Source organism: Poecile atricapillus, chromosome Z (genome assembly GCF_030490865.1).
Source record: "Poecile atricapillus isolate bPoeAtr1 chromosome Z, bPoeAtr1.hap1, whole genome shotgun sequence".
Taxonomy (NCBI): Eukaryota; Metazoa; Chordata; class Aves; order Passeriformes; family Paridae; genus Poecile; species Poecile atricapillus.
Window position 1 is genome coordinate 112019389 of NC_081289.1, and position 12849 is coordinate 112032237.

Genomic DNA, 12849 nt, shown 5'->3' on the forward strand with positions numbered 1-12849 from the left:
TTTATTAAGCACATGCAAAAACATGTACATTTCTTGAATGTCTGCTGGTTCCTTATCTCTGTGTCTTTTACTGTGATGTTATAGAGCTTGGATCATATGGAAACCTAAAATATTATGACACAATGACTGAAGAAGGTAAGAAATATTTTAGAATTGTTTGTATGAGCTTTTTTTGAAGCCCCTAAGCGCCTTCCATGTGTTTACATTTTCCTTTGTTTTTCTTGGTCCTGTTTTCATTTTCTCCGTTTTTGAATAACTCCTTTTTGCATGTTTTTATTGATGGCTCAATCAGTTACGATTCTTTTTTCAAGCTTTTCTTTTCAACATTTCAGTTCTTCTGTTTCAGGTAAGGAAATACTGTGGGCTGCCTTTAGCAAAGAACATGTGCAAACCCATACTTGAAAATTATATGACACAGTATAACATAGATCGCAGGTGCTTATTTGATGCCATGTTTTACAATGCATTCAAGAAGAGGAATTAATTTATGGATTTTTCAAATCACTCAGAACAATTGCTAAGTGACTTCAGTTTACTGTCTTACTGAAAAGTAATGAATAACCTTTAAAAAGTAGGCGTGTTTAATCCTGGATTATTAATTGTATGCTTGATTGCAATGCAAAAAATTTGCAGTTTGAAATCCTCATTCTAGCAATACAAGAAGGAAGCAATTAGGGCCTGAATCAGGGCTCAGTGAAATCTCAGGAAATTTTTCTGCTGACTCAAAGGCATTGCAGTTCTATCATACTAATTCAGGAAAGCAGTTAACTCTCTACTAAATTTCCAACACATACTTTTCATCCTAGTGCGGTCAGCATTTCTACAATTTGGAATTATCCCTGAACTAAGACCTGATTGTCTGTAGGATCTAGGCCTCTTGCCCAGCTCTCTGATTATAATGTCAGACAGATGTTTTCATTATGTTAAGTTTAGGAATTAGCAGCATGTTTGGGAATAGGGAAAATCTTGAGGTAGTAAAGTTAGCCACCTATTCCTATATGTTTTTAAACTTGGGAATTTAAGACAAATACCGTAATTCTCTCTTTTTAAAAACACAGCTGCTTTCTAGTGTTGAGTAGTCTTGAAGATTTTAAGAGAATCTTCATTACATGACTTCCTCATGATCATTTCTCAGGGAGGATGGAAAGTGAAAACGTCTGTTTCCCTCTTTCTGCATCTGCTATTGGTACACCAATACCACCATCCGGTTCTGGGGCTGGCTGTGGCAGATGGTTCCACGCACCTTTGCAGCAGGTGTTGGAAGATGCTGTTTTCATCTGTGGTGGGCCTGAGCTCCAATGGTAGAATGATCTTGCCTCACTGTGCTCCATTGCCCAGATTAAGCAACTGGTCCACAGAGGTGGCACCAATATAACGAAAGATGTCTTAAAGTAGATATTAACAGGCAAACAGTGGTGTCTATGTTGTTTAAGTACACCTCTCAAACACTTGTAAGGAGCCATTAACCTGGGCCACTCAGATGTGACTTCCAGAGGTAAAGCTTTTGCAGTATGTCTTATCTCAGTCTGCATTCCAATCAAAATAAAAAGGTCACTTCTCATTGTAGCCTTAATCGTGGGTATGTTAAGGTTTTTATTTTTTATGGCGAAGTATTAAATCTACTATTTCCAAAGTAGCCTTCTGAAATTCATAAATATTCCATTGACATCTAAATGTAGTTATTTGTAGGGAAACACCTGTTGCAGTATAATACATATATATGTGTATTATTACTGTGCCTTTGCAGAAGTAATGCTTTTAATATTCAATGTCATCTCAGAATGCATTTCTCAGTAATAAATAATTCAGGACCATACTGTAGCAACAGGAAAAATCCAGTAGCAGAAATAAAAAGGAAGCTCTTTGTCTTTAGAAACATTAACACTGACAAGAGTCTATGATGCAGTTTACCTTCTCAAAAACAACCATCATCATTTTCACTTGTCTTTCACAAAGCAAGTAATGATTAGTTTATCTCAGAAGTTGTATTTTGATCAAAGTGAACTATATTTTCAGCTTTCTGTTTGGATTTTCAGAAGTTTAATTGCTATCACTCTGCATCGCACTTACTTGCATTACCCATTTTCTTCTTCCTCTTTTTTTTTTTGCTGAGGTTTTTGTACCTTTTGCACAGCAACTTAGTCACAGGAACACATAAGTCCAGTTACAAATCCATTGGGTTTTGTTTTTTTCTGACAAAGTACATCCTTACGTACAGTCCTCAAGCCTGGAGTGGAGATAGGGAATATTCTTTCAGTCCTCCAGTGAAGAAACTCAGGTGCATTTATTCTTCCTGCTGCATCAGAACAATCAGGGACAAGAATTAATGGTTAAGCTATAATACATGATCAGATTCGGCCTAATGGCCAGAGAGCCATTGTGTTCCATACATTAGAAACTGATTTCTGTTGTTTTGATTGTTTCTCTTTGGTCTGAAATTGACTTTAAATTAATTTTAGATTAATCAGATCAAACTGGGAGAGTAAATGTGCCCTACAAGATGAGAAGAGACCCCCACTGTAATCTTGTGCTCTACCAATAGCCTACAACATGACAAAATAGAATGTGTTTTCATTTGATACTTCTGCCAAGGAGAAAGCATGTAAGGTGGATTTCCGGAATTGATTGGTAGTGACTCACTAGTTATGTTCCACAGCAGGTCATAACAGAATTAGTAAGTACAGTTCAGAGTGCTCAGCAGCCACAGATTTGACATGTTCAGACTCATGAAAGCTTGGCTATAGCTATATAGATGCAGTAATTTTCCTTTGATCACAGACTGAAAACAAGGCAAGGGATAGAGTCTTGAATTTTTTAAATGAGTGAATTTCTGAAGAACTGTTTTCACATCAAATCAGATATTTTTCTGACCCAGGGAGTCTCTAGACTGCAATTTAGTTTGTAGATAAAGGATTGGCTTTTTAATATATCCTTTATCAGGAGGAGAATCTCTGCCAGCTGATGCCAGCTGGAGTTACTCATGCAGATAAACGCATATCTACATTATACAATACTGATTTGTTTGTATCTGTTCAAATAAAAACAATGTAGTTTTAAGCTACCTTCTTTGGTAATCATCTGGCCTTGATCAGCTCTTCCTTCTACCACATTCTTTGCAAACTAAAATGAGCTGCCAATTCTGTTGGGGTTTAGTGAACCTAGATTAACTAAGAATTTTCTGTAGCGATCTGTCCTATTTTAAGTCCATGGAAGCATGCACTGTCATTCGCCAAAGCTCTCATTATCCCAACTGTTGTGAAAATCTCTGTTACAAAGACAAACCATAGGACTGTTCCAGAGGAAACATAGGCACCTACCTGCTAGAAAAAAGAACAGTGACATTAGATTCCTGTGCTTTATTTAATGACCCCACCCAAAGATAAGAAAAAGGACATTACAGAAGATCTGTGCCTAAGATTGACCTTAGTGGCTTTCTAAAAATTGGAATAACATAGATATATCCTCAGCTGGTCCTTTCTCTTGGTGGCTCTGTGCTTCTGCTTCAGTGAGCAAGTTTTGATTTGGTTTAAAGGAGGAAAGTCTCAGAAAAAGTGGGGAGGGAGGGATGGAGGGGGCATTGCTCTGCTGTATTTTTACATTTCACTATCTTCATGTAGGTGGGTGCTACTGCTTTGTCAGTTTCATGTTTTTGATAGTTAATAATGCTTTTTAATAATTTCCTTGCACTTTTGTTACCTACATTGAATGAATCTAATGGAAGGTAATGATATTAAACAATGTAAACTGAACCATGCATCTACTGAGAAATAAAAATAAAGCAAAACACATATTCCATTTCAAATGCTGATTTTGACTTCTGTGACAGTGACTTACAACTGTAGAAGAGTGTCCTGAATGAAATGGCGTAACTTAAAATTGTTAAATGTCAGTGTCAGAAATTCTTTCTAAAGATGCTGGGAGGTTTTTGTAAATGTGAAAAAATGGAGGACACATTCAATTAAACTAACCTAAACCGGTGTGACTCTCCGTGAAGAGAGTCAATAATGACTTCAGGTTCAATAGTGGCCATATTTCTCTGTTAAAAAAACCTACAGAGTTTCACACAATCGCAAATAAAATACTAGAATATCCTTAGAATCTTCATCATTTTAATTAACCTCTAAACCCGAACCCTTAATTGGAAGGTCCTACACCATCTTGGAATAGGTGGAGACATGGGTGGCTCCACAGATATTTTTCAGAAAATGTCTCATCTGCATCATCTTCATTGATTGCATAAAATGCATCTGTATATATGTGGCATCCCAAACTGAATTTTTAAACGTATAAAGCTTAGTTGGAGTCTTAAAGCTAGCACAATGCTTTAGCAAGCTGAAATTATATCAGGCACCTTTTAATATCTATTCATTCTTCTGGATGAGCTAACTCATTCTTCTAATTTTTAAATGCCCCTACTCTTTCAAAAGAAATTAGGAACCACTATGACTCAGCATTTTAGCTTAAAATATTTGGAGATATGATTAGTATTTTTTCCTGTTTTCTTCTCTTTTATCTGCAATCCAGAAAAATTCTCATTCTTTCTCTCACTCTTTCTTTAACTCTTTGTTACTTCTTCCCTTCTAACTAGAATTTCTGCCTCTACCCTGTGCAGTGAAATAATGAGATGCTTTATTATTTATGATTGTGTTCTACACTTAAATACTATTCTGCAGGCGTTTTACTCTAGGTGCCAAAAAGATAATATTTGCAAAATATTGTGAATTGCTATTTTTTAATTATTTTTTTTTTTTGAGCATGATGTGTTTGTGAAAAGATAGGGACTTCAGAAAGGACAGCAATAAATATTTATAAATAAAATCTTAATAAATATTTGTGGTATTTTTATTACTTTCCAAGTGGTTTGCTGTTGAGAAACTAGCTCCACTTCACAGCAAATGATAGCTGGTAGTCCCTGTGAACTGCTCATATGTTTCTTCACATACAAAAGTGTGGGTACAGGGGTTTGAAGCTTCTGTTTTAAGGAGGGAAGAGAGGATTTCTTTCCTGACTAATGATTTATCCTTGTGTTCTTGGAATTTCTCCAAGTTTTTAGCTTGGCAACAAGTGACTGTTATTCAAATAACTGAATTAATTCATGACTTCTTACTTTTACTTTCCACTGATAATCTTTTATATAATTCCATTGAAATATCTTCTGGTCCTAAGTCTGTGCTGGTTTTGCTGCAGGGACCCAACAGTTTTCAATGGAATTTTTTACCTGGAGATGAATAATTAAAAGAGCTACAGGCCTGTATTGTAATAGTATTTTGAATTAGAAAAATGTGCTCTAAAATAGCCACCAGTTAGACTTCTAAAAAATATTTTAAAATACTAAAAGTGCAATTGCAATCAGGATAAATCAGTAAAGGCATATACATCAACTTTCTACACATCATAGGTTGTCATAAGATGTCCAAAGAGTCCTTATATAGAAAGATCTGTCAAGGCAGAAAAAGGTTTTGTTTCACTTGCCTTTTGACATCTTTGACATTGCTGTGTTTTAATGTATCATTTGGACACAGTGGTCAATAAAGAGTGACAAAACTTGGGACCTCTGCAGAGTGTGCTGCCCCAGAGAGAGTGTAGAGGTTGAGCTGCATGGTTAACTTCATGGGAGACAAAAAACCCACCTGGTAGGTTAAGAAAAAAATTTACCTTTATGAACTTGATATTAATATCATGTATTCTGGGGATTTCTTCTTCCCCTTTAGAATTACAGAATCACAGAATATGCTGAGTTGGAAGGCACCCACAAGGATCATCAAGTCCAACTCCTGGCCCTGCACAGCACCATCCCCAAGAGTGACAGCATGTGTCTGAGAGCAGTCTGAATGCTTCTTGAGCTCAAGAAGCTGGCTGGTGCTGTAACCACTCCCCTGGGAGCTGTTCTGGTTTCCAACCACCCTCTGGGTGAAGAATCTTTATCTAACATCCAACATAAACCACCCCTGACTCAGCTTCAAGCCATTCCCTCAGGTCCTGTCACTGGTCAGCACAGAGAAGAGACTGGTTCCTGCGCCTTCCCTTCCCCTCATTAGGGTGTTGAAGACTGCAATGAGGTCTCCCCTCAATCTCCTCTTCACCAAAATGAACAAACCAAGTGATCTCAGCCACTTCTCTTACAGCTTCCCCTCCAGATCCTTCACCATCTTCCTCTTCCTCCTTTGGATACTCTCTAACTCATCTAGTTTGATATATTTCTGATGTGTGGCACAACCCAAACCAGCCCCCAGCACTGGAGGTGGGCCTGCCCCAGCTCAGAGCAGAGCAGGACAATCCCCTCCCTTGCCCCACTGGTGATGCTGTGCCTGATGGCCCCCAGGACATGGTTGGCCCTCCTGGCTGCCAGGGCACTGCTGGCTCATGTTCAGCTTTCCATTGACCATGAACCCCAGGTCCCTTTCCATGGCACTGCTTTCCAGCATCTCATTTCCCAGTCTGTCCAAACATCCACGGTTGCCCCATCCCAGATGAAGAACCCAGCACTTTCTCTTGTTGAAATGGTTCATGATTTCCCAAACCTTTGTTGAGGTCTCTCTGCAGGGTCTCTCTGCCCTTGAGGGCGTCAACATCTCCTCTGAGTTTTAGATCATCTGTGAACTTGTTCAATATCCCTTCCAGTCCTACACACAAGTAATTTATGTTTATTTAAAAGATGTTGAAGAGCACAGGGCTGAGGATGGAGCCCTGTGGAACCCACCAGTGACAGGTCCCCAGTCTGATGTCACCCAATCACTGTAACCCCTTGTGCCTGACCCATGAGCTAGTTGACCACCTATCACATGATGTGTTTGACCACCTATCACATGATGTGTTTGTGCTGTGGGCTGCACATTTTGTCCAGAAGGATTCTGTGAGAGACAGTCTTGGAAGATTTACTGAAATCCAAAAAGATCACATCAGTTGGTTTCCATTGATGAACTGGGTGTGTTATCTTGTCATTAAGGGCAATCAGGTTTGATAAGCAGGACTTTCCCCTCATGAAGCCATGCTGGCTGTGATAAGTGACTGTGTTGACTTTCAGGTGTTTTTCAGTAACTCCCAGAATAATCTTCTCCATAATTTTACCAAGCACTGAAGTGAGTAGAAGTCACAGACACATAGATGAGTCCAAAGTGACAAAGCTGACCACATTCACTATAATGAGTATGGTCAATATATGTGTTAATAGGAAATTCTATGGTATTACTAATTGAGAACTGAAACTCTTTGGTTTGCTTATGATATCTTGATTCATGTGTATTCATCTTCTGCTTCAGCTAAAATCTTACAGCAGCACATTTATAGGTGGATTTTTACTGACTTCTTCCAAAGAAAAATCATAGCTTTTTTTTTCAATTTCTTGTTCTATTAGTTGCTGAGTTCTCAAAAAAAAAAAATTGCAGTTTTATTTCCAAAAAAAACCCCAACAAATCACCAGCCCTGTATATGGGAACATGAGATAGTGTTTAATAGGGTATTTGTCGTTTGAGGAGGAATTGAAATGATTATCAGCAGTGATTTATGGAGCCTAAGGTATGGCAAATAAACTTTGCATCTCAAAATGGCTGCATTGTAATAATGACAATGTTTTCTTTTAGGAAAGTTCAAGGAAAGGGCCTCAATTCTGCATAAGATTGCCAAAAAGAAGTGCCAGGTGGAAGACAGTGAAAGGCAGAATGGAGCTGCTAATCATGGTGAGTGCAGCATTACAGATTTATCACATGCTCCTGATAGTATTTTCATTGTTTTATTTTGTTTGAAAATTGTTAATCATTACTTTCTCCTACATTACATATGCTATTTTAGTAAAAATACTCGGATTCTCTGTACCAAAGAGTCTGAGAATTATGAATGGGACAGAAGTTAAATGCAGTAATAGAAAGCCAATCAAGGCGTATAGAAAGTCTTCTACAACGTTGAAAAGAAAAAGCAAAGCTAATTTTGGTTATGTACTGAAGTGACAGAGAGACAAAACTTCCTTGCAGTATATACAAGAAAATTTAATTAATTTACTGAAATTCTCTAGTAGAACATGTGCTTTATATGGTACATTCTTGTCACAAAAAGTATCACCTTCATATTTAAGATTTGATTTGTCTGTATACTACTTGCTAGAAGTCTTTGAGGCCCATCTGTGCTAATTGTGCAAAATTAACTGACTAGGGTTTGCCATTAAGGCAAGAATTTATATTTTAGTTCCAAAGTTCCTATGCTAAAGGAAAATCTGTACCATGAAAAATCTGTTTTCTCTACCTCATCATATTATCTGCATTAGAAAACCAGATAAGATCTGAATAATAAATTCAAATAAGATCTGAATAATTTTATTATTACTTGACACTTTTTCTGACCTTGTGTTATGTTTACATATTATTTGTTTCCAAAATCAGGCAGTTGGTTGGGACAGTCTGTTAATAAACCATAATGCTGACTGCGGGGTTAAGAGACAACACACATATACTGAAATAATTACAGATAGTCTGGCAGTCTGCTGTGGCTGTGATCTCAGATTTTTAATTTAGAAGAATCTCAGGATAGCAGTAATGTAACTAGACATCTGTATTTACTTCTATACACAAGAGCATACCATAAGGCATGTTGAACTTGAGTAAGGCATTTCATATTGCTATTCCCCATTTGTATTGTCCAAGGCGGGTTAGGGCCATTGACACATTTATGTACTACATACTTACAGAGGTTACTGCTTACAGAATTCCAAGATAGTCAAAGTAAGAAAAAATATAAAAAAATTTGGCAACAGAAACCAAGGTCCTAACTTCATCCCTTAAGCTCATGTGGAAGTTCAGCACAAGGACTACAGGATTCTGGTTTAAAGATCATCCTCTATAATTAGGTGTTATTACACCATCTGTTTACTCTTTCCCACATTTCTGCATGGAAGACAGTGGGATTATGGCTTGGAAGCAACTTTACTAATTGCAGGGGTTAGTGTGTTAGAAAACTTACAGCACTGAATGTATCCCCTCGCCTGTAAGTTCAGCCCAGTGCGTTCTATAATGTCAGGGGTGAATGCTGTACGTCACTTTTTACCTGAAGTATTACACTCAGTGCATTTAGCATAATCAGAGCTCTGAATATTACAATGAACTTAAATATTTATTGGAATGCAACTCACTGCTTATACATTTATTGAAAATGTATACTAGGTAATTTTTTTTCTCTCTCTTTTAACACAGATGTTGGTTCAACTTTAATATTTGATAATTTGCTCAGACTGAATATATGACAGCTATTTCACTAGTATATTTGTAATTTAATATTCTGATCTGTTGTTTTCCTACTCTTATGCTCTTATCCATGGATGATCCACAGAGAAAGGTGCAAAAGTGGAAGTTGCAGTAACACCACCAAGTGATTCAGGACCAGTGCAGAATGGAATCGCCCATAATGTTGAAGAGGTTAATGCCTTTTTTTTATCTTTTTTTAAATTCTTGCGTTAATAAGTATATTGCATGCTTGATTGTGCTTTTCACTGACAGTGAATATCTTAATAGAAAGGAGCTGACAGTATGAACTGTCTACATAATGCTTAGTTTTCATTTACAACTGAACTCAGTGTACAGTTTGCCACATATGAAAGATCTTGCCTTCTGTTCCTGCCCTTCATTATAAGGTAAGGTGGGAGTCTGGAATCTATTCTTTTGGAAAATGTATTTTTACTTTACAGGTAAGATGTTTGCAGCCCTAAATATAGCTGATAGAAATTACTTGTCACATTGCACAAAACCTGTTCTCTTAAGAGAACCTGTCAGGATGTGCCTCATGGAATAGTCAAAATTCATTATGAAGGAGGACCTGTACACAAACTTCTGCATCCTGCCTTCTGTTATCTTGCTTCATATGATTTTTTTCCCACTGAGATTGTTCAGTGAAAACAATGAAGATAAAGCAATCTTAAGCAATTACATATCACAGCAATGTCCACATGCTATCAATTTGTATCGTAATAAAACATTTCCTAGGCTTGTTCAGAAATCTGGAAGGTCAAGGAGCTTTATCATTTGAGATAATGGTTTCAGTTTCAAGACACTGCAGGGGAAGAAGGGAAAATTATTGCAAGAGTATGTTACTCAGCAATGTGAAATTCCTTTCATCTCCCTTTGGACAGTTCAAATTTGCAGTGATGAAGGCTTTGGAACTTTTATGTTAATTTCAGCAAGTATTAGGACATTCTGAACAATGATTTTTATGTATGAGATGTAGGATACATTATTTATCCTTATCCAAATGGCACAATAGAGCAAAGCAAGGAGGTTTGTAACTGGTAGAGGAATGAGTCTGCAGATTTAGCTCCATCAATCTGAATTAAAGGATTCCAGATATCTGCTGTTAAAATAAAAACTAGCAGTCTCCTAACAGCATTTTGAGATGGTCCATGCTGGATTCCTCCCCAGTAGCCTTTCCAATTTTATCTTCTTCCAGTGGTATCCTGGCAGCTTTCTTAGGCTGCTTGAGTTATTGATATGCTGAAACCTATTTTGTAATTTAAAAGTACATACTGGAATTTTTGAGAAGTTGCAATAAAAGTAGTCTACTCATCCATGGAACAAGTAAATAGGCTTCCATAATACTTAGGACCCTACTGTCAGGGTCTTTGCCAACTCTGTAGTGTACCAGAGCCTCTCCTCAATGTATTGACTGACTTTTTGTGTATAGCTTCCTTAAACACCTTTCCAAACTCTAGCATCACTCTGAAGCTAGCATTGGACGGTTCAGTTTCCTTCTGCTCTGAATATTGACTTCATGGACACTAATAAGATTATTCTCAATTTATAGAAGACAATAAAATTTGCAGACAACAGCAGAAGCCCACTCACAGCATTTCTGTGACCCTTTCCATTGATGAATTAAAATTTGAAGAAGGGAAATTGGTCATTGCTCTCCTAAGCCATCTTTTTAGCTTTTCCGAACTTGACCTTGAGTTTTGATCTTTTTGTAACCAAGTGTTCGCCATTGTATATTGACACTATTTGTTTCTGTTTCTAAGTAGAATTCAATCAAATAGCTTGAAATTCTGATGATTTTTCCTTACTCTAATTAAAAAGGAATTGCTGTAGTGTCAGAATTTGGAAAGATAGCATAAAATTGCTTCTCTCTGGTTTTCAACTTACAGAGTCTAAAGATACAGGTTTGTGATCCATTAGTACTGTTTTGAAAAATCCCTTAAAAACACTGTTGGTGTCTCCATGTTCTGGTAATGATAATTTAGAACTGAGAAAACTAGCAACACTGTCAATCTGGATTGACAAAGCTTCAAATATGCCTTTGGGGGAAAAAAATGTTGTCCTGAAATCTGCAGGATGTGAAGTGGATATAGTCATATAGTAGGTCATCCTGAAGCATGTTTGCTGTGATGATACAGATGACCTGCATAGGGACCTAGTTCTTTCTCCTGCATTGTCAACTTCCATGATATATGTTCTTCATGCTTTTCCCTCTTGCAAAGCAAGCATATCTGTGGGGTTTTTATTACTTTTCACTGATGCAGATTATAGTGTCTGGATCTAAATCCCTAGACACAAGCATTTTGGAATATCAATCTCTATATTGGAGCAAATGAGTACATTAAATATCCTGTGTTCCCATAGTAAAAACAGAATATGGACATAAAGCAATTTTACTTATAAATGCTCTATTATTTTAAGACTAAAATGTTGAGGAAAAGGCCCTTGTGAAAAGACAGTCTCACACTAAGGCTAGAAGAAAAGGAGAAAAAATAGCTTTCGTATTGTATTTTAATTTTCATATATTTGTAATTTTTTTTTTAAGCATAATACTCCAAATTGCCATGATTTAGTTTACTTCTCCTAGTTTCTTTAGGAGCTTTTTAGGAACCTCTTCATATTTTTTCCAAATTATTTTTCTTTCCTCCCTTCCTTCTTTTTCAAGAAAGAAGAAAAGGCTTACACAGAGCTAGAACACCACACAAGACAGATGCAAGGACACTGTCGAGTTAATGATTTCTGCAAGGTGTCGTGACTAGGTGGATTTCACCTATTTTATTCAGGGTTTTTGGTTTTTTTTTTAATTTTTTTCATTTCTCTCTTCCAAACTCCACTGTCTTGCTTTTTTCCCTTTTTCCTAGGGGCTTAACTCTGTTTTTCTTACTCCACTGTCCTCCAGGGAAATTCAGCTTTTCTCTTTCTAGCTCAAGCCCTTGAGCAACAAGAAAACCTCTCTCCTAATGCTGCTTGCAGAAATTTAAAAAGGGTGTCCAGAAAATGTAGCCAGCAACCCAATCATTTGAGCCAGACAGTGACACTCTTATCCCCCCACTTAGCTACAAGCAGCAGCCAATGTCCTACTCTTTCATAAAACTGGGATCATCAGCTAAGAAGGACTGACAACTGTGGTCTCCTTCCCATTCCTTAGCCAGCACAGGAGGGAACAATACCTCCTCCCACCATACCATCTGTAAGACATTACTGCTTTATTTGAAGTCAGAAATTGCCTTCCTTTCTGCTGGATATTGCATCTTCCTTGGGGATTTTGTTCTACTTAGAGCATTCTGTCTCTTAACCTTTAGCAGGTTGCCACAGAGGAGAAGATTCTGTTATATAAGGCTTCACAGAGTGGTACCAAGCATGAATAAGAAAATGAAAGAAGACTAAAAGGACACTTACTAGCTCATTAGATGTTTTATAAAGTGCCCTTCAGAATGTGATCCTTCTGAGAAGTCCAGTTCCACCCCCGTCACCTTCTTAACTAGCATTTAGTAGTCGTTTTAACCTGTGGCTTACCTAAAAATAGCTTCCAATCTGAAGATAACACCTTTTCCTCCCACCTACACACACACACACACATGCACGCACATACACACATACACACGTACACATGCGCACAGTT

At 37.3% G+C, this 12849-nt stretch overlaps 1 protein-coding gene across 1 annotated transcript in view; it reads left to right on the plus strand.

The window, feature by feature from the left end:
* Positions 1 to 12849, plus strand: part of SLC24A2 (solute carrier family 24 member 2) — a 105745-nt gene that overhangs the window by 72760 nt on the left and 20136 nt on the right. Inside the window, exons 5-6 of the mRNA XM_058865393.1 lie at positions 7581 to 7676; positions 9316 to 9401. Of these exons, the coding sequence (XP_058721376.1) occupies positions 7581 to 7676; positions 9316 to 9401 (182 nt within the window). The remainder of the gene's footprint in view (positions 1 to 7580; positions 7677 to 9315; positions 9402 to 12849) is intronic.